We start from the raw sequence: 22,129 nt of genomic DNA on the forward strand, positions 1-22,129 counted from the left end.
TCTGGCGAGGCCGACCCTCCCCTCCAGCGGGTGGCCCCATCAAAGGAGCCATTGTGGGCCTGTGGGCTGCTGTTCAGCGCAGTGGCTGCTGAGGGGATGTTTTTGCTGCAAAGCTAAACCTAGCGAATGGGGCGGCAAGGCGAGCGGGTGGCAGGGCCTGCGGGAGGCGGGCAGGGCACTCATGCCAGCCCCCCCAGAAAAGGTCTTTGAGCCTCCCATCAGAGGAGGGGCTGGGTGAGGAAGCGGGGACTGGGGACCAAGTGGGGTATGCAGCCAGGAGGTAGCCACGACCAGGGTGACCCTGGGTGGGCAAACACCAGCCCCCAACCGGGTCCTCGAGACCCCGGGGCTACACGGGCTCTTCAATTCCTCTAAGGACAGGTTCCCGGGCTGCCCGCCACAGGAGCTGACACCTGCTCCCTGGCCCTCGAGGGGCGGTCAGTCTCCTGCCTCCAGGAGCTGGGAGGGGCCGCAGAAGCTCCAGGCCTCCAGGGAACACTGGATGGGATGTGGGGCGGGTGCCTCTGGCCAGAGCACACTCCCAGCCTCCACCCCTATGCTGGCTCCCAGGGTGACCTCAACGGAGGATCGATTTCTCTGGCTTCAGCTTTTATGCACTGGTAACATCTGGAGAAAAACCTCCATCCACCTTCACCCGGGGCTGGTAACTGCTGACTGTTCGCCCAGCCCAGGGGCAGGGCACCCGGGACAGGTGGCGTTTCTGCCTCTCCAGGGCAGGAGTGTGAGCTGCTTGATCAGCCCCGACGGTAACCCCAGCCTCCACCCTGCACAGAAGTGCGGGGTGGCTGTCTGCCTGGGCCCAGCCTTAGGGATAGGACCTGCCGCCCCCGGGGAAGGGCACAGGTGGGAGCAGAGACAGAGACCCCTGGGAGGGTGGGGCCCTGGGTCCTCCCTGGGAGGGGGCAGGGAGGGGCATGTGCCTGACCCCTCCCTGGCCTTCTGTAGCTCTCACTGTCCTACCCAAATGAAGGTGGGAAATCTGTAATATAACCTGAGCGGGTGCGGTGGAGGCCTAGGTGGCGCCTGCAGCTGACGCCCTGCAAGATTCCCAGCTTCAGCCCCGTCAGCAGCCCCCGATGCCCCAGGGGGCCCCGGGGGGGTTCTGGCTTCTGGGGAGCCTGGGGGTAGGGGGCCACCAGTTCTCAGGCTGGCCTGGAGGCTGGCATGCAGCCTTGGCGTCCACCGGCTTTGCAGAGAGCTGGAGAGTCCCAGCTCCTCTGCCAAGGGCGTGGGCCCAGTGGGGCAGCGGCCAGGACTGGGGGATGAAGGGGGCGGGACACTGGTCTGGCCGCCCATCTGGGAGTGATTTGAGAAATTCCAGGCCTCGCTGGCCCTGCGAGGCTATTCTTAACTGCTATAATTACAGGGTCAGCCCTGGCCAGTGGCACCATGGGGTCTGGGCATCGTTAACTCCCCCAGGGGCCACGCTGGGGCTGGGCGGGGGCCACTCCACGGGGTGGGGGTGGGTAACCAGCACAGATCAGAGGCGGAGTCCAGAAGGCAGGAAGTGGTGGGGTGAGGAGCCCTTGATGGTCAGCGCTGACTCCCTTGTCCAGGCTGGGCCAGTCCCCTCCCTCTGCTGGGGGGCCCGCAGGGAAGGGGGTGTCTGGCCTGGGGAGGCCTGGGGGATGAGATACCAGTGCAGCATCAGGGCTGGGGGAGGGGCTGCTGGACACGAAGCCAGGAGGCCTGGGAGCCCTGAGTCCTCCCTCGCAGGGAGGGGGTCCTGGTAGTACCCCCTGGGATCCCCACAGCCAAGAGCAGGCAGAGGCCTCACGCCCACTGTGCACTGAAAAGGAAGGTGGGGGACCTCACTCACCCTCGCCCCCCTCATCTGCAAACGGGCCTTCCCAGCTCCCTGTCCTCTCTCTGTGCTGTGAGAGAGGACCTGAGTGGAGGGTCCCTGCCCCCCGACCGTCTCCCGTTCCCTGGGGCTCTCAGCAGGGGCACCCTAGGAGGAGCTCCTCGGGCACTCAGCCTGCCCCCTCACGGCCCTCCCTGCTCCCGGAGCTGGGGTGGAGCACTGCGCCCTCTGTGACTCAGTTTCCCCAGCTGTAAAATGGAAGAGGAAGGGGCCGGATAGACATCCAAGGACCAAGGCCCCGACCTGGCTCTGACCTCTGCGGGTCCCTGCCTGGGTGGTGGGTTCAGCAAGCCGCCCTGAGTCAGAGCTCAGGACCAGGTTCCGCCTCCTCCTCCCCCAGCCGGCCTCCTCAGGCCCAGGCAGTCCTGGCACCGAGCTGGCTCAGCCAGGACCCCGTGGACGCCACTGTAAACCTTCCTGCATGCACTTGCAGGAGGGTGGGAGGATCAAGTGACTGCCTGCACCCCCGACCTGCCCAGGACTACCAGCAACAGCATGGGGCCTGGGCTGGGGTCTTACTGAGCCTGCGGGTCCAAGGCCTGCCTCCAGCCCCAACGTCACCCCACGTCCACCTCTCGATCGGAGCCTCGGTGTCCCAGTCCTCAGCCCCACCAGAGCGCTCACAGAAAAATCAAGCGCATCCCCACGTCCCTTGTCCCCCACCTGCCATCACAGTCTCCTCCCCAAAGGCCAAAACACAGCAGCACGAGCCCCGTGCAGAAGCCCGCCCCCAACCAGCGGCGCACACAGCCACCAGCCAACCCGAGGCTCCGGCCGCTCCTACCTGGGAGAGGTGTCCAGGGTGAGGGAGGTGAGGGCACAGGAGAAGAGCCGGGTGTCCCAGAGCTTGACTTCACGCTCTCGCATCTGCAACGAGGGGCAGAGAGGGGCTCAGAAGGGCCCATCCAGGAACCCCAGGGCCAAGGACATGGGCTGGTACAGGGGCACTTGCCCCAGAGCAGAGCTTGGAGGGCAGTCACTTGGCGGGGGGCGGGGGGGGGGGGGGCGGTGAGGCACGCCAGGGAGGAAGGATTTGGATTTTCATGTCCTGCCCCTTTAAGAACCCATAGGTGACGAGGGGGCGGGTCCCTCTGTGGACTCTGGTCCCTGGGGGCGTCCACCACAGTTCCCAGGGTCAGGCTTAGCTATTGCAAATGGAATCTGCCAGTTCTCAGCGGCCTTCGGTCCCCTGGGGCTCTGAGACCCAGCTGCACGCGGGGCAGGGCCGTATATGGACAGGCCTGGAGCCGGCCGCAGCCCCTGCCTCCCAGAGGGGCTCGTCCCGCCCTCGTGGTGTGTATATCTGGTTCAGCCACGAGGAGCCCTACCTGGTTGAAGCCAGTGGACACGAGGCGCTCCTGGGTGCCCGTCCACACCAGCCGGCCGTCCCTGCTGTTCTCATGGGCCAGCGTGCTCTGGGGGAAGAAAAGATGGCATTGAGCCCCAGGGCCCTCCTCGGGGGGTCCGCCCACCTGAGGGCCCCTCGGAGGGCAGGAGAGGCCAGCTGGGGCCAGCTCCGCACCCAGAGGGCCGACCTGGCCACCAAGCTCGAGCTTAGTCTCTGTCCAGCTGCCCTGTGCCCTGCCAAGGCCCCTCCCCTCCTGCCGTAGCCAGGGGGCTCAGTTCGGTGGCACGTCCCTGCCCCTGCACGTGCCCCAGGGGGGGCACTCGGCTGCAGGTCACCGACCTCTGCCGGTTACTGTCCTCGGGCTCTGGGACCCAGGGCCCGCCTGGAACTTCATTTTCCCGGCTCGTGGCCCAGGCTGCCTGCTTCCCAGGACTGTCGCGAGGATCAACTGAGACCACATGTGACAGGAACAGCCCTGCCACAAAGCGGCGTGCAAATCGGGGGATTACGAGAATTACTGCTGCCTCCTGACACTGCCAGGGGCCGGGGAGAGGGCCGGTGCCCAGCGTAGGGAACAGTCACTGGAGGGGGCAGAGCGTGGCCCTCCCGTGGTGCTGGGGCTGCCAGTAGGAAGGCTTCCCGGGCCCGCGGAGGAGAGGCGGGTTCACACCACGGGCGGCCCTGTCCCTGGGGCCCAGGCAGTGTGTGTGTGGGGGGGAGCCGAGGGGGCCAGAGGAAATGCAAACAGCTCCCTCCCAGTCACCCTGGCCCCTGGAGCCTGAGACGAAAGACCCTGTTACCAAAAATAGCTCACCCCAAACTGTGGCCAGCTTCCTCCAGGCTTCCCACGATCTCCTTGGGAATGAATGAGGGAGGGAGGCGGCTGAGGGGAGCTGGCCCGGCGCCCCCTCCCCAGCCCGCGGAGGCCGACCCCAGCGTGGGAGCCCGTCGGAAATGGCTCCGTGTCGTTTGAGGAACTTTTCTCACTGCTCCCTTCCCACCCGGCTGGAGTCGGCACAGGAAGTCAGGACTGGAGCCTGAGAACTGGGGCCCGATGTCCCTCACTTCACGCAAGAGGGGCTGAGGGGTTGGGGCGAGGGTCAGTTCCGAAACTGGCACCCCAGGGTCAGTCGTCAGCGTCACTTGGGCTCCCTCGCCCTCTCACCGGTGTGCAAACATCCCGTATAAGGAGTGCAGGAGGCTCGCACAGCTTTGCACACCCTTCGTTCATTCAACAGCCTCTCCCTGGCCAGGCACCACGCTGGGTGCTGGCGGTGGGGCTGGACACGTCTCAGATGGACGGTCACGTCCTGGGTGAGGCGGGACTGCTCACTCATCTGTTCTTTTGTAATGTGAGTATCTGAGCTACACATGACACTGGGCACTGGGGACACAGTGAAACAGAAAAGGGTCCCCACACTCGGAACGCACAGGCTGAAGGGCCCACATGAACCAAATAGAAGTAACGACGTCAGCAGGTTAGGGCGCAAGCTTTGGGTCAGACTGCCTGGGGGAAAGCCCTGCTGCCAACAGGGTGTGCCTCAGTTTCCTGACCTGAGCACCGTAACAGACTTGCTACTGCAGAAGTGTCTGGGGGTGAGTCCGGCACATGGCAGTGTTCGCTTTTCAGAAGCATGATGGTCATGGAGCACAATGGAGTATAACTGAGGGAAGTGGGTTTAAGGTAACACTTGAGTTAAGATATGAAGGATCGATGGGCACGAGCCAGTATGGGGACCGGCATCTGTGAAGGGTGGGGCCTCGGAGACTCAGAAGGCCGGCACGGCTGGCAGGGGGGTCGCGGGGGAGAAGGCTGCAGTGCCCAGGGCCTGCAGAGCCTGTGGGCAGCGGGGGAGCGTTTTCCCTCCAGAGGCACAGGTTTGGATGGAACGCTCCTTGGCCTGTGTCTCCCACCTTCCTATTTCAGGCCTGGAGAAACCACAGGCACAGACAGGGGAAGCCATCTGCCCCCAGTAACCCAGCAGGGCAGTCGCCCACCTACCATCTCTCCTGTTCTCAGTAGAAGGAGCTGACGGAGGGCCGGCGAGGGGACAGGCCCGACCAGAGGCAACAGTGCCTAGACCAGGAGCTGCCTGGCAAGCCAGCCACCCTCGCCAGGCATCTTGGGTGTCCAGCTGTCACCCTGGGGAAGCAGGCGGCGACGGGCAGGGCGCTGTGGACAGGCCAGTCCGGCTCGCCCCGCGGCTCTCCATCCCCGCCTTGGGCCTCAGAGGGTACAGCACCCAGGAAGCAGAGGCCAGGTCAGAGCTCGGCCTGAACCCAGGGCGCCTGCTGTGGGTACACCCGGCTCAGCCTGCCCGGGGACCACGGAAGCCCCAGCAACTAGCAGAGGCCTCTACCCCAGAGGACCGAAGTGACTTTCATTTTCAAGCCTGCCAAGTGCTCCGCTGACCTCAGTGGGACTTGAGAGAAGGAGCCTCCCCTGGGGATCCCCAGGTTCTCCTTCTCCTGGGGCAGAGGGCAGGCGGCAGCGTGGACCCGGCCTTGTCACAGGGAGCCCCTGACGGTGAGCCAAGCCTGTGGGCCAGGCCCTGGGGTTCCCCTCTCACAGATGGCTGGGTGTCCTGCAGGCAGAGGAGTCCCCCCTCCTCCGTCCCTGTCTCCCCCACACCTGGCCCCAAGGAGAGAACAGGAGGGCTGCAGCCAGGCAGTGCCTGCCCAGCTCGGGCCGCCAGGAGCTGGCGCATACCCGGCATTCCAGCTGCTGCGGTGCCGCCAAACCCCCCTCTCTGTCACCATGGCAACGCTTCCTGTGAGGGGCAGGGCGGCTGGAGGAGCAGCCCTGAGCTGGTCTGGGCTGAGGGGGCCTCCTCCGGCGGTGAGAGCTCCCCCTATCACCCATCCGCGCCCCTCCTCAGTCACGATACTGGCCCCCAGGCATGCCTGACGCGGCTCCACCTCTGTCCACACCAGGGGTCCTCTGGCTGCTCCTGCCCAGACTGGCTGGCCCAAGCCTCCCCATCCCTGGGTGCCCCCTCATTGCGGCAGCTACCTTCCCTGGCACGGCCGTGGCTTCAGGGCCTCAGCCACCCCCTCCCCGGCCCCTGGGGCCTTGGCACAGTGAAGGGGCTCTGGACCCCCAGGGTTCCGGAGTCAGATGGACAGAACCTGCCTCTGCCGTGAGCTGTTGTGACCCTGGGGACAAAAATGACCAAAGGGCTGACTTGACAGGATGCTCAGGAGGGTGGAAGGAGGTTGTGCATGCCAAGGGCCTGGGACACAGTAATCCGTCATAAAGGCAACCAAAAAACAAAGTGGTGGGCGTGAGCAGGAGGGAACTGCCCAAGCGTCTCCTGCTCCAAGCTCCGGTTGCCAGGGTCCAAGCCCAGAAGAGACAGTGGGGGGAGGAGCCCCCCAGGTCCCGGCCTGTGGGGATGGCCTGGGGAGCGGGGGAGACGGGGCAGAGGCCAGAGGGAGGGCAGTGCCTACTCTGGTGGGCGGTGGGTGAGGAGGGTCCCAGGAGGAGGCACTCCCAGAAGGCTTCTCCCCCGAGCTGGCCCCTCGGCTCATGCCGACCCGGCCGCCAGCAGCGGTTTTCCTAATGGAAGCCAGGTGCGGGCCAGATGCCCCGGCGGAAGCGGGGGGCAGGGCCGGGCGGAGGGCGGCATTCCAGGCCCCGCTGCCCCCGCGCCCGCGGGCTGAGGGGCCGAGCACAGGCACCGGCCCAGGAGCGGGGAGGGGGTGGCAGCCACCCACGCTCTTCCCAGGTCTCCTCGGCCCAGAAACCCCCTTCAGGGGGGCTCCCCCGCCTCGCTGAACTTGCAGCCCTTGGACAGCGGCCACCGCATCTCCACCTCAGCGCCGTCACCACCTCCCCCTCACTGCGGGGGACGGAGGGGAGGAAAGTGCTCAGCTGGGGGACGGGTCGGGGGCGCTGCCTGGCTGGGGCTGGGATGGAGGTGCCTGGCGCCGGGGGCTGCACGGACCCTGGGGAGGAGAGGGCGACCAGAGAAAGCTGAGCGGACGGCGCGCCCGTCTCTCTCCTCGAGCTGAGCCTGGCCCTTCTCTCTGGGCAAACACTGGAGGTGTGCCGCAGAAAGCTGCTGGGAGGCCCACCGCAGCTGCCCCAAGGCTCAAACAGCTGGCCCACTGGCCACAGGGCGATGGGGCCAAAGGACCAGGAACTGGCCTTGTGGAAGCACAGTCGGGTGGGGCCAAAGCCACTGCTGCCGGGCCTGGCTCACCTGCCAGGACGGGGCCTCCTTTGGTGCTTGGCCAGTTGGAGGTAGAGCTGACCACCCTGTCCTGGGCAAAGAGCTGCAGCTGGCTGTGTGAAGGGGTGTGTGTGTGTGTGCGCACGCGTGCCTTGGGGGACTGTGTGTGTATGTGCGTTGTGTGTGTACGTACTGGGTCGGGGGAATGTAGCCCCCTGGTTACTGCCGCTTCGAGTTAGACTGGTGGCTCAGCCTTGACCTCGGGCGGGAAACAGGTCCTAGATACGGAGCTGAGGCATCTGTGCTGGGCCTGGGCCTCGCTGGGGAGCTCTTCCCACCAGCTGGTGCCAGGACCCTGAACTGTACTGCACCCTCCTTGGGAAAGACAGCACCTCAGCTTCTAGAAAAACTTTGAAAAATGGAAACACATCCACCTCATTGCTGCCTTATAACCCCGACGGCTCCATGACACAGGTGACAGGCCCCTCACTCGGGTTCGTGGGCCAGCCCGTCCCGCCCCAGGCTGCCTGCAGCATCACTCCAGCCTCCACCCCGAGCCAGCTCCCCGGGAAAGCATCAAAGCGCTCCCACAAGAGAAGCCCCCAGTAGCTGCCCCCTGCTGTTCACTGTGGAACATTCCGTGCCTGGCAGCGGGCTGCCCTCGAATGACTGAACGAGTCCCTGATGGCTGGATGCCTGCAGCATGAACCCGTGGCCCGGCCTCCCTGCTTGGAACTTGAGGGGCCACACGCACCTGTGCACAGCCAGACATGGACCAAACACGCTCAGGGCCCGGGGCCCACGGGTTGGGCACGCCCGCCAGCACTGGCTGGGAGACTGGAGGGGTGCAGAGGGCGAGGGCTGGGTCTCTTTGGCTCCTCTGTGGCCAACCTCTGCTGACACTACCAGGAAAGCTGGGTGGGGATGAGGGTCTCAAAGAAGAGGAACTTGGCATCTCAAATTAGCTTCCTGAAGCCACAGGATGGCTCCACCGAAGGCCTGTGGGCAGCGTGGCTGCGCCCCACCCTGTGGTCAAAGCTGGACCTTCCCAAGACCCAACACGCTTCCCAGAAACAGACTGAGCAGCGGGAACCACCACCCAGGTGACCCCCATGTGCCCACTGGGCCTGATCCAGGGCACAGGCGTGGGAGAACTTGTGTGCCAGAGGCTGGCTGCCCTGCCCACGCCTGCTGCAGCCTCAACCCAGCCCTGCTGCCCACACGACTCACCTGGGCGGCCTCGGGCTTTGCTCTGGGGTCGAAGATTCGCAGCTGCTTGTCCTGGAAAAGCCGAGAAGAGAAAACAGCACAGTTAGGGCGGGGAGGGTCTCTGGGGGCCGGTAGGCTGGCCTCCCCCAACCCCAGGATCTGATGGTCCTGCCCCGCAGTACACAGGGTAAGCATCAACCCACCAGACAACCCCTCTCCAGTCCGGGTTCCTCCTCCTCCTCACAGCAGGGGGCAGGCCCCCTTGCCAGTCCCAGGTACCCATGACGGAGAACCTAGTGACAAGGGTTCACATTTCCCGAGCACCTACTATGCGTATGATCTCTAACCACCTTGTGAAGCTGTGCTATCCCACGACCCCGTCACAGACAGAGAAACCAAAGCCCAGAACCAAAACTCAAGGTTCCCAGCTGCCACAGGTGTCTGGGCCTGTCCAGGCTAGAGGGGGCTCACAGGACAACATCATTTCTACACTGAACCTGGCGTCTAACCAGGATGGCAAGCTTACACATCCATCCATCACTCAGCATGCAGTTACTGATTCAGAATACCCAAGGGTGGGGATGGGAACAGATAGAAAAAGAAAAAAAAATACCAAAATAAAATGTCCATGTTTTAAACAGCTTTATTTCTGTGGAATAATCTCTCTGCATGTGTGTGTATGAACTGGAGAAGGGGGAAGAGAATCTATATCCACTGACTATTTACAGGCTTGGGGGTGATGAACTGCTAAATGCAAAAGGGAAGATGCCCAGTAATACGTGGCGGTGTGATTTTACTGTGGTTAAAAATAAACAAAACCCCCATTTGTCTGACCACATTCCTGTATGTTTTGCAAGAGTGCTGAGTAAGGAGAAAGGTCTTGACAGGCACGGGACGTGTGTTAACACTGGGACCAGGGTGGAGGCAGGTGAGGGGTGGTCAGCTTTTCCTTTTTACATCTTAGCATGGCTCCCCTTTGTTTCAATCAGCACGGTTCATATTTTCTTATTTCAAAAAACAATCAATCAGCGATGAACAACTGGAATTCTAAATGAAGAACAATACTGCTTATATCAGCACCCCCCCAAAAAAAAACCCGGAAATATTCAGCTATACATCTAACAAAATATGTATAAGATGTACACAAGGAACACTACCAAACTCCGATGAAAGAAATCACAGAATTAAACGGACAGCTAGTCCATGTTCAAAGTTAGGAACACTCAGTATTGTCAAGATATCAGTTCTTCCCGACTTGACGTATAGATTCAATATGATCCCAATGAAAATCCCGACAAGTTATTTTGTGAATATCAACCGATTCTGAACTTTATGTGGACAGGCAAGAGACTCAGAATGGTCAACAGAACAGAAAAGGAGGAGAACAAAGGTGGAGGACTGCTGCTCTGGAGTATACCCTAAGGCTATGGCAATCAGGACAGTGGATCCACACAAGGACAGGCAAACAGACCAATGGAACAGAATACAGAACAGAGAAAGACCCCCTCAGCTACAGCCAGCTGGTCTTCAACAAACGAGCAAAGACAGTCTTCTCAACACATGGCACTGGAGCAACTGGGTATCCACATGAAAAGAAATCAGTCTAGGCACAGACTTTATGTCTTTCACAAAAATCAACTAAGAGTGGGTCACAGACTTAAACGTTAACATGCAAACCTTCATTATAAAACCTCTAGAAGACAGCATATGAGAAAACCTAGGTGACCTTGTGTTTGACAATATAAAGAACTCATACAACAAAAAAAACCAAACAACCCAATTAAAAATGGGCAAAGGACTTGAATAGACATTTCTCCAAAGATAACACAAATGGCCAACAAGCATGTGAAAAGATGTTGAACATGATTAATCCTCAGAGAAACGCAAATCAAAATCATGGTTACGCTTTTGCACCTCACATCAATGGAATGGCTACTGTCAAAAAACCCAGAATAGGACTTCCCTTGTGGTCGGGTGTTTAAGACCCTACCCTTCCAATGCAGGGGACATGGGTTTGACCCCTGGATGGGGAAGTTCCACACGCCATTGGGTGTGGCCAAAGATAAATGAATTAATTAATTAAAAAAACACAGAATATAACAAGTGTTGGTGAGGATGTGGAAAGTTGGAACCCTTGTGCGCTATTTGTGGAAATATAAAATGGTACAGATTATATGGAAAACAGTCGAGCAGTTCCTCAAAACATTAAAAATAGAGTTACCATATGATCCAGCAATTCCACTTGTGTGTGTAAACCCAGAAGAACAGAGAACAGGGTCACAAAGAAATATTTGCACACCCATGTTCACAGCAGCCTTACTGACAATACCCAAGATCCAGAGGCAATCCAAGGGTCCAGTGACAGATGAATGGGTAAACAAAACGCATTCAATGAAACAAAATGCATTCAATGAAACATTATTCAGTCTGAAAAAGGAAATTATGTCACTTGCTATAATACAGATGAAGCTTAAGGACATTACGGGCTTCCCTGATGGCTCAGAGTAAAGAATCCACCTGCAATGCAGGAGACGTGGGTTCAGTCCCTGGATTGGGAATATACACTGGAGAAGGAAATGGCAAACCACTCCAGTATTCTTGCCTGAAGAATCCCATGGACAGAGGAGCCTGGTGGGCTACAGTCCACGGGATCACAGAGTCAGACACGACTGAGCGACTAACACCACTGAGGGACATTATGCTAAATGAAATAAATCAGTTATAGGAAGACAAGCAGTATGTGATTCTACTCATATGAGGTGTTTAAAGTTGTCAAATTCCTAGATATGGAAAGTAAAACGATTATGAGGGGCTGGAAAAGGGGGCAAAGAGAACTTGCTCAATGGGTGTAGAGTTTCAACTTTAGAACAATGTAAAATACTTAATATTAGAACTGTACACTTAGAATGGTTACTATAGAAAACTTTATATGCATTTTTATGTCAAAATTTTAAAAACAGCTATCAGTCCACAAAAAGGTAGGGAAGACCCATACACACATGCATATCACTAAGTAAGTGAAAGGACTCAATCTGGAAAGGCTACATTCTATGATTCCACCTGTGTGACGCTCAACATCCAGGAGAAGTCGAATCTTACGGAGACAGCAGAAAGATCAGTGGTTGCCAGGGGTCTGGGAAGGGGCAGGCAGGCATGAACGGGTTAAGCACGGGGCACTTTCTTAGGGCAGCAGAACTATCCTGTGTGATGCTGTAAGGAGGCTTGCATGACGTCATGCTCTTGTGGGAACCCACAGGAAGTACGTGGTGTGAACCCTAATGTAAACTGTGGGCTTCAGTTACTGTAGCAACAGTGGTTTAACTGTAACAAGCGCACCTCACTGATGCAGGATGGGGCGGGGATAGATGGGGCTACTGGACTCCCGGCCCTGCTTGCCCGTCCCTCCTGGGTGCCTGGGATGCACACAGTGCTGGTGTCTGCCACTCGGAGGGGGTCACAAGTAACTCTGGGGAGGAACCGGACCTGACTTGAGCCCAAAGGACAAGCGGCGCTTGGGCTAGAAAGGGAAAGGCATTCGAGGAAGGGGACAGAGCACGAGCAAAGATGGGGAGACGGGGGTCTGCAGGCACGTGGCATGCAGGGAAGACAAGGTCCTGCAGGGAGGGCACGACATTAAAGGGGGGGACTGGGCAAACGCACAGATGGACAAGGCAGGGGTCCAGTCTGGAGAGTCCTCGAAAGCCAGGCCTTCCTGACACCTGGCAGGGTCCCAGGGTTCTCGGGTCTCGCCCAGCAAAGCCTTGAAGCTGTAGTTTACTGCGCCTTTGCTCAGGGGGGCACCGGGCAGAGTCCAGGGATTAACCCTGAGGCACCGTCCACTCCAGTCTCAGGTTTGGGACAAGATTGCTTAGAGACAGAGATTAGACAGATGGGGCCAATGAAGGACACAGGACAGAGGCAGAAAGAACAGTGAGAGACAGAGAGGATGGGGAAAAAGAGAGACACAGAGAGAGACAGCAGCAGACTCAGAAAGGACAGCAGGGGACAGGAAAGAACCACCGGAGGCTGGGGACAGAGACAGGGCAGCATGGGCCAGACAGAGGGTGGGTCAAGCAGTGGCAGGAACTGATCTCGAAGGTGACAGGCAAGAGAGAAGGCCTCCTGGCAGCAAAGGCCACTCCCCACACTGTGGAGACGAAAGGGCCAGGGTTAGGACGTCAGCGCCACCACTCACGTGCTCCGTGACCTGGGAAAAAACCAGGGTGGGCTGGCGGTGACGGTAGCAATTCTCAGAGGTCAGAGGCACCTGGGGAGCTGGGCCATGGAGTGTACAATCCCAATGTCAGGTCCAGACCAGGGTTCAGACAGGGCACTGGGGGCTGGCGTGGCGCCGGTGGGGACTTTAGGGCTGGGCTCACGGGCTCAGCCCACCCCGCAGAGGGGGCCTAGCTGGCCACATCCAGCCATCTGTGGGGCCAGCGCGCCCCCTAGCGGCCACCTTCCCTTCCCGCGGCGGCAGCAGCTGGGAGGGGAGCAGGAAGCGGCTTCCGCGGGCCAGCCCCACATGCAGAGCACCTGAGGGGGCGGGGGCCGCAGGGCCCCCACCGCGCACCACCCGGGGCGATGCCTTCGGAAATCTCTGCTTCTTGTCCCTGCGCCTTTGGGCTCCGGGTGCAGAGGGTCAGAGTTCCACCGGACTTGGAGCTGGATGCTCCACTAAGCCGCCCCACGAAGACACCAGCAGGCAAGGAGTCATCGCCTTGGGACCCAATAGGGAAGTGGGGCTCTGTGACTAGATGGATCTTCTCTCTACACTTTCCCTCCCAAGGCAGGAGGCCAGTATGGACGGGAGCCCAGCACCGAGGGTGGTACCTCGGGGCTGCCTGGCCGCAGGCTGGGTGGTGAGGGCCTTCAGCCCTGGATGCTGAGGGCCCACAGTGGTCACCCCTCCTGCACCACCACCCACAGCCACGCACACGGTCAGCGTGGCGACAGGGCCCAGCCCCTTGTCTCAATAGGGACAGTTATGATGCAGCCCCCGAGCCCTCTGCACACAATCCCCAGACCAGAGGCTCCTGTCCCCCTTCCTGGGTTCTCCAGGTTCTCCTGGGCTCCAGCAGGGCCTCCCCAGGGAGTCACTCCTCACCGTTCTGCCCCCTCTCAGGCCGATGTGCCCCTCACCATCACCCCACCCCCACAGCGCCATCTGATCAGGTCACCCCCACACTGGGCACCCAGCCAGGATGCCTACTGCCTTTCAAAACACGCCCTCACTTGCCCTCAGCCCACCCTCCCCTCCTCGTGGACGCATGCCTTCACTGGCTGCCTCTGAACATGGCAGGACCCCCGGGAGGCACGCCTGCCTCCCAATTAATCCGTCTGCAGCCTCACTTATGAGCCCCCTGGGGGCTCCAACCACACTGGGGTCCGGTTCACACCAGGCCCAGCTGGGCTGTGAGCTCTGGGGAGGGCTGGCACCTCTGGCTGCTCCACAGGAAATGACCCGTGTCCAGCCCCTGGACACCTGCTCCCCAGACACCCTGCCTGGGGCTGGGGTGGGGGCCTGGAGCCAAGGGGACGTGGGGCAGAGGCCACAGGCTGGACTGGCCACGAGGCTGCAGCTCTCACGTCACATATGCACTCTCTATGGCTGCTGCTTTGTTACCAAGCGGCGCTGACGGAGACAGTCTGGCCTGCAGAACCTGGAGTCTCTACTATCAGGCTCTTCACAGAAAAAGTCTGCCCCTGCTCCAGGCTAAGGAAGTCACAGAACACAGGGAAACAAGCCTCTATAGAGATACATCCAAATGTTACAGCTTGTAACACAGTGACTGGAAGTGGAAATAATCCACACTTCTGAGAGCAGGCGTTCCACTAGGCAAACTGTGAAACTATGTGATAAAATGTTTCCTGTGACATTTGTTAAATTTTTGATAAGCTGGAAAAAAAAAGTTTATTACACTGGACAAAAAAGTATAGGGTAGAGTAATGTGTAGACTATGTACAGAGGGACTTTCCTGGTGGTCCAGTGGCTAAGACTATACTCCCAATGCAGGGGGCCTGGGTTCGATCCCTGGTCAGGGAACTAGAGTCCACAGGCCCCAACTAAAGACCCCACATGCCACAACTAAGACCCAGCACAGCCAAATAAATAAATACTAAGGGGAAAAAAAAAAAAGATGCTACGGAAAACCCCAGACAAACGTTTTGGTCAACTCAACCCTATACTTGGGCTTCCCAGGTGGCGCTAGTAGCAAAGAAGCCACCTGCCAATGCAGGTTCAATCCCTGGGTCAGGAAGATCCCCTGGAGGAGGAAATGGCAACCCACTCCAGTACTGTTGCCTGGAGACTCCCATGGACAGAGGAGCCTGGCGGACTACAGTCCACAGAGTCATAAAGAGTCGGACACAACTGAAGTGACTTAGCAAAATACTGTATTTGGGTGATCAAAAGAAAACACTGTGTGACAATCCCCTTCCCTCCTTGTCTCCGTGTCTCTTTCGGCATCTGTCAGAACTGTGTCTAGGTCAGTTCCTCTGCCTGGGACACCTGTCCCCTCCTCAGCAGGGTAGCCCCAACCTCACTGTTCCTGGGAAGCCCGAGCCACACTTCCCAGAAGAGCCTGTGCAGGCTCCTTCCTTGCCTCCAGCTTCCTTCACAGGTGGCTTCAGGCAGAAGACACCCCACAGGCTCCTGAAGGTTGTGCAAGACTCGAGTCCCCGGGTACGCTGCCAGCTGCTTCCATGCAGACTCCTCCCCGGCCGCATCCTCCCCTCCGGCGGGGGCTCCCTGTCTCCTCGCAGGTTCTGTCCCTCCTCTTACCCCTTCCCTCCCAGTCAGTCCTCCTGTCCCTCTGCGGGTGCCACGTGAACACAGGCCCCCACCTTCAGCCTGGACTCAGCAGACGTCCCTGGGACGTCCGGAGGGCCTCTGACCCTGTGGTCTCAGGGGCAGGCCCTCCTCCAGCCTGAGACCCGGAAGCCGGCCTCACGACCCCAGCCCTCTCGGGTACTCTGTGTCTTGTCTGCATCGCCCCCTGCGCGAGGGGGCTCCTCCTTCCCTCCCGCGAAGGTCGCTCCACCTCTGCTTTGGACATCCCTCCTTCCTTCCCCTGTCCGCACTGTCCGGATGCTCTGTCCACACTGGGCCGGGGAGCCTCACAGTGCAGACCTGCTCCCCTCACACCCCCACCCTGTCTGCCTTTAAACACTCTGCTGCTTTCCAGCTGCTTCTACAGTAACAAGCGTGACGGTGGGCTCACAGCTCTGCCCTCCGCCACAGCCCGCACCCCCGGCCCTGCACCAGGAGCCCTCCCCTTCCAGCCTCCCGTTGGAGACCAGGCCTCCCTGGCCTCTCCAACCACTCAAAGCACCACTGGTCCCTCTAACAGCCTGGGTCACTGTCAGGGGTCACAATTATCCTTTCATCTACATGATCCCGGGACCTACATTGGCCGCCCCCACCAGCACGGGCCCCGGTGGGCACAGGACCTGATGTCACCAAGGACCCTGAGGCCTGCGGACTGCCTGGGGGAGGGGGGCTGGCACAGTGCCCTGCTGTGGATGCTGCCTGACACAACCCTCCCCCACGGTCACAAAGTGGCCAGCAGCCAGGAGGGGCTGGCTGAGGGTGGTGACGGGAGCCCCCAAGGGCCAGTGCGGGGCTTTCCTTAGTGGGGCGGGGGCTTCGAGAGACAAATATGAGCCAGAGGAGTGAGGGAAGCAGAGGGGAACACCCACCCTGGCTTCAGTTCTCTGCTGCCCCCCAAGTACCTCGGAGCCTGACAGGTACTGCTGGGGACCTGGACTCTGTGATGCGATGGCCCTGGCAGAGCTGGGCATGCCTCAGGCCCTGGCAGGCACCTTCTCGAGTCTCACCGCCCACCCTTACCTTGCAGGTTGTGCCCAGCAGGGCTCCGTCCCGGCTCCAGGCGGCACCCTGCACCAGGTCCCCGTGGGTCGCCAGCTCTGCAGAGAAGCAGCCAAGGTTAGGAGGGGTCCAGGGTCCCCCCATCCCAGGCAATGAGGGTCTCAGGGAAGTGGCTGCAGGCGGGCCTGGCTTGGGGGTCATTCTGGGGAAGGGGCAGCCACTGCGGGGGTGCCTTCCGGTGCAGGAGCCAGAGCAGCAGGGCCTCCAGGTTGGAGGCGGGGCGTCATTCAGCCCCACCCTTCTCAGGCCACGCCCCCAGCCAGCTCCCTGCTGCTGGGTCACCTTGCTCTGCTCAGTCACCAACATGCCTCCCCATCGCCCTGCAGCGGGCCACACAGCCCATTTAAGTGTCACAGGCACTCTTGCCCTGGGCACCTGCTCAGGCCTTCCTCACTCCCTCCCTGCATAGCATGACAGTTTTAAAATGTATCCACAAATTCTTTGACACCCCTCCAGTTACAGGCTGAATTGTGTCTACCCACCAAAAGTGTCAATGCCCCAATCCTCAGCACAGGTAAATGCAACTTTATTTGGAAATAGGGTCTTTGCAGATGATCAAGTTGCTACTGCTAGGACAGACTCTGATCCAGCATGAATGGCGCCCTTGTGAAATCAGACCGGGAGACAAATATGCACAGAGAGAAGACGCTACGAACACAGTGGAAGCCACAGAGCACGGGGTCCATGGGAGCACCAGAAGCCGTGGAGCGCGGGAGCCATGGGAGTACCAGAAGCCGTGGAGCGCGGGAGCCATGGGAGTACCAGAAGCCGTGGAGCGCGGGAGCCATGTGAGCACTGGAAGCCACAGAGTACTGGGTGGGGAACCTGGTCCAGAGTCTCCTGTGCAGCCTCAGAAGGAACCAACCTTGCCAATACTTTGACTCCAGACTCTGGTCTCCAGAGCTGCCAGTTAATAAATGTTATATTAGGCCCCTCAATTTGTGGTACTCTATTATGGAATCAAGATTGCCAGGAGAAATATCAATAACCTCAGATACGCAGATGACACCACCCTTATGGCAGAAAGTGAAGAGGAACTAAAAAGCCTCTTGATGAAAGTGAAAGAGGAGAGTGAAAAAGTTGGCTTAAAGCTCAACATTCAGAAGATCATGGCATCTGGTCCCATCACTTCATGGCACATAGATGGGAAAACAGTGGAAACAGTGTCAGACTTTATGTTGGGGGGCTCCAAAATCACTGCAGACAGTGATTGCAGCCATGAAATTACTCCTTGGGAAGCAAAGTTATGACCAACCTAGATAGCATACTAAAAAGCAGAGACATTACATTGCCAACAAAGGTCCATCTAGTCAAGGCTATGGGTTTTCCAGTGGTCATGTATGGATGTGAGAGTTGGACTGTGAAGAAAGTTTAGTGCCGAAGAATTGATGCTTTTGAACTGTGGTGCTGGAGAAGACTCTTCAGAGTCCCTTGGACTACAAGGAGATCCAACCAGTCCATCCTAAAGGAGATCAGTCCTGGGTGTTCATTGGAAGGACTGATGCTGAAGCTGAAACTCCAATACTTTGGCCACCTCATGCGAAGAGTTAACTCACTGGAAAAGACCCTGATGCTTGGAGGGACTGGGGGCAGGGGGAGAAGGTGTTGACAGAGGATGAGATGGTTGGATGGCATCACTGACTCGATGGACATGAGTTCGAGTAGACTCCGGGAGTTGGTGATGGACAGGGAGGCCTGGCGTGCTGCGATTCATGGGGTCGCAAAGAGTCGGACACAACTGAGCAACTAAACTGAACTGATGATGGCAACGCTAGGGAAGTAACAACTCCTCCTTTCAAAATGTGCAGCCCAGGGACTTCCCTGGTGGTCCAGTGGCTAAGACTGGGCGCTCCTAATGCAGGGGACCTGGGTTCGATCCCTGGTCAAGGAACTAGATCCCACATGCCACAACTAAGACCTGGTGCGGCCAAACAAATAAATGTAAAATATACATGAACAAAATGTGCAGCCCAAGTCCTATCCTCTTGAGTGTGAGCAGGACTTGGTGACCCGCTTTTTGCAGAAGGCATGCATCACCCAAAGCTGTGGCATAAACTGCACTGTGGCCTCCTCCTTGCTGCTTCTCTGGGACTGTCCCCTGGGGAAGCAGCTGCCGTGTGGTGAGGGTGATCAAGCAGCCCACGGGGAGGTCGATGGGGGAGAACTGAGGCCTCCTACCCACAGCCTGCACCGTGAGAGTGAACCATCCAGAAAGTGGATCCTCCTGGCCCAGTTCAGCCTGCAGGTGCCGGCAGCCCCGGCTGACAGGGGACCCTGGCCTCACGAGAAATCCCAGGCCAGAGACACCCTGCTACATTGCTCTCAAACCCCTGGTGATGAGAAATGTTCTCAGTTCTCTTGAGCCTCTGGGTTTGGGGGTAATTCTCTCTGCAGCCCCAGGTAACTACCATGCCAAGGTCTACCCCCTCAAGTTAATCCCAGCCCTGTCACCCACGTGCGCTGCGACCTCTGTCATGTTATTTAACCTCAGCTACTACATGGGAACGGCAACAGCCCCCTGTGTGAAGCCCTCAGCACAGTGCTGGGCAGACGAGAAGGGCCTGAAACGGAAGTTACAGCTGTGGTGACTCCCTGATGACACACCACCTGGTGGCCTTCACCACCACTGCAAGGTCGGGCTGGTCTCCACTGCACCAGGAGCATGCTGGGGGTGAGGCCTGCACCTTGAACTTCAGGTCCCTTGGGGCACAAGACGGCTCCATGGGGAACACCAAGTGATCTCTTGGGAACTGATGCTGTCAGAAGGCAGGTCCCTCAGACACCCCGTTATGCTGCTGGCCCTTGGTCCCTGCCCGAGGTGGGGACACCACCATGGTGACCCTGCACAACCCGGACAGCCTGCACAGCCCTGCAGGGCAAGTCCATCCTTCAGTTCTCTGAGCTCCATGTCTTCCCCCTGAAAAGGAGACGAGCTTGTCCCGGAGGACTCTGCAGAAAGGATTTGGTGACGATGCCGCAGAAACACCCGGGCTCCGTGGTGGGTCATAACCATGCAAACACTAAAGAATCTGGCCCAAAGCTGTCACTCCCTATGCGTGGTCTGAATGCTGGTGTGCCCCCAGATTCACAGGTTGAAACCTAACTCCCACTGGGATGGAATCTGGCAGCAGGGCCTCCGGGAGGCAATAAGGTCAAACTCATGAAAGGGCTCGGGGCTCTTATCAGAGACCCCTGAGAGCTCCCTCACCCCTGCCTCCATGTGAAGAGATGGCCACCTGCGAACCAGGAAGCAGGTCCTCTCCAGTGCCTGGATCTTAGACCTCCAGACTCCGAAACTGTGAGAAATAAATGTTGTTTACAACCCAGTTATAATCCCAGTCTGTGGGATTCTGCTGTAGCAGTCCAATGGACCAGGACACTACACCGGGCGAAATGAGAGAAGCAGCACTGTGGGGGGAAGGGGGAAGTGGTGAAGACAGCAAAATTCTCATCTCCTAGAGGAGGAATTAATAGTCTGCTTTCAAAACTGAAATGACACACAATTCCAGAAATAACAGTATAAGGAAGTTATTTAGACATATGGAGGAGAAAGCAGAAAAAACAGCCAAATAAGATGAAAACAGATGTCTATGGAAACTGGGGAGGGACAGGGTGCTTGCTAACAAGTCTTGTAAAATTATGTATCATATATACATGCACAGGTAAACAAATACACAGATACATACACAGACATACACACGTAACTACATATACATATATATCACATGCATATGAAACTTGACACGTGTCTTGAAACTCACGTTGCCAGAATTGCAAACAGACATAAAGTGCTGCCAGATGGGGCTGCCCGGGGAGGGGCTGTCGCAGCGGCCCTACCTGTGAGCGGCTGCTGCTTGGCAGCATCCCAGACCTTCGCAGCCCTGCCCGCCACGCTCAGCAGGACGCCGTCGGCGGTGGGGTGGAACTGCAGCACCTCCACCTGGGCGTCCTCGGGGCCCAGCAGCAGCCCAGGCGCCGAGGGCAGTGCCTGGCCAGACGCTGGCAGTCGCCACAGTTTCACCTGCAGAGAATAATGAGTCTATGAGCCTAGGGCTGGCGGGGGGCGGGGGGGGCATCCCGCTGCCTCCGTCCAGCCTTGTCCTGGGTGCCCCCACCCAGGGGAAGGGAGGGGGCGGGCTCAGGGGCCGAGGGGAAGACGTGGGAGTGGGGGGAGCTGCTCTGCTCTGTCCCCTCAGGCCTCCCACCACCCGGGCCCTGCTGTCCACAGAAGCTGAGCAGCAGGGCACAGGTCACAGCCCTGGCTCAGAGCAAGTTCCCGGGGGCGCACGAGAGCTGATGTGGGGGAACCAGCAGGGCCCTGGGCTCTCAGAAGGCCGCAAACAGGTCTTCCAGCCGCTCCGCTCACCATCCTGTCAGCTGAGGCTGTGGCCAGGAGAAAGTCATCGAAGGGGGAGAAGTCCAAGTCCGTGACCAGGTCTGTGGGAGAGAAACAGCTGACATGGCCTGACGAGGATGAATGTCCTGTTCTGACCCACTGTACCCTCTCCCAAGGCCAGAACCACAGCCCAGGGCCTCCTGGCTGACCCTCTGCCCACACGATGGCAGTCTGGAAATCCTCAAGGGGAGGGCACCTTCAGGGACCGTGGGCCAACACCGCAGGTCCCCACCTGCCAGACACAGGCCCAGACTTGGCCCCCGGTGGCCAAGGGCCCAGCATCGGGAGACTGGCAGGATGGGTAGGAAGCTCCCCAGGTCACCAGGTACCTGCATTCGCCCAAAATCCAGAGCCTAGTTTGGGTGAACAGACACAAGCACCAGCCCCCACGTGAATCACAAACAGGACAGACCACAGGCCACTCAGCGCTCAAGGACCCTCCCCACCTCCACAGGGACACGCACTTCTCTGCGAATGCAGCAAGAGCAGGGCTGAGCATGGAGGGGGGCTTCCTGGAGGGGGCACAGCGGGCCCCGGAGAACACTGAGGGTGGCATGGGTCAGGGCACCAGGCAGGCAGGGGACAGGGGTGACACTGCCGACCTAGGAGTTCTCTGCCCCCTGACAAGCCAGGGCTGGCCCACCTGCAGGAGCGCACCCGCCCCAAGCCCAGGCGCCAGCTTCTCTCTGAAGGGAATGAGACCGGGAGCAGGAGGCCGAGTGACAGGGCACCTTAGGGACTGGCCTGGGTGGACAGCAGCCAGCCGGGAGGCGGCGGTCAGCTCTGGGCAGGACCCTCCGAAGGTCTGTGTGTCCAGTTGCTTCTTCAGTTCTGGAAGTTCCCCAAGAGTCTCCCAATAAACCCCTCTGTGGCTTATGAGAGCTGGAGTTGGTCTCAGATCCTTGCAACTGAAGAACTTGAACTACTCAGCTCTGGGGGAACCAGGAGGAGGAATGGGGCGCACGGAGTGAGCCAGAGCCCAGAAGGGAGGTGAGACTGGGGGCTTCAGCCAGGCAGAGACTTGGGTGTACAGCTGGTTGGGATGTGAGCAGGACAGCCAGGCCTGAGTCACCAAAGCAAGGAGCACCGTGACCACCTTCCTGCCAGCCTCCCTGGCAGGGCCGAGCAAACACACTGTCCTCCCAGGCCAGAGGACCCGTAAGACAAGGGAGAGACGGGGTGGACTGGCAGAGGCACTCCTGGGACAACCCCAACCTGGACTCCT

General features: G+C 59.1%; 1 protein-coding gene across 9 annotated transcripts in view; it reads right to left on the minus strand.

Moving 5' to 3' along the window:
* CORO7 (coronin 7) overlaps positions 1 to 22,129 on the minus strand; it is a 65,572-nt gene that overhangs the window by 37,540 nt on the left and 5,903 nt on the right. For all 9 annotated transcript variants that reach the window (XR_011485370.1, XR_011485369.1, XM_070460689.1 and 6 more), the window contains 6 exons: positions 20,875 to 20,945; positions 20,346 to 20,529; positions 16,470 to 16,546; positions 8,639 to 8,689; positions 3,214 to 3,300; positions 2,670 to 2,752 (listed from right to left, as the gene is read on the minus strand). Coding sequence is in view for 7 of the 9 variants with exons in the window: in XM_070460689.1 (XP_070316790.1) it covers positions 2,670 to 2,752; positions 3,214 to 3,300; positions 8,639 to 8,689; positions 16,470 to 16,546; positions 20,346 to 20,529; positions 20,875 to 20,945 (553 nt within the window). In the remaining 2 variants the exon portion in view is untranslated. The remainder of the gene's footprint in view (positions 1 to 2,669; positions 2,753 to 3,213; positions 3,301 to 8,638; positions 8,690 to 16,469; positions 16,547 to 20,345; positions 20,530 to 20,874; positions 20,946 to 22,129) is intronic.

This window comes from Odocoileus virginianus, chromosome 33, assembly GCF_023699985.2.
Source record: "Odocoileus virginianus isolate 20LAN1187 ecotype Illinois chromosome 33, Ovbor_1.2, whole genome shotgun sequence".
In the NCBI taxonomy this organism is placed as follows: Eukaryota; Metazoa; Chordata; class Mammalia; order Artiodactyla; family Cervidae; genus Odocoileus; species Odocoileus virginianus.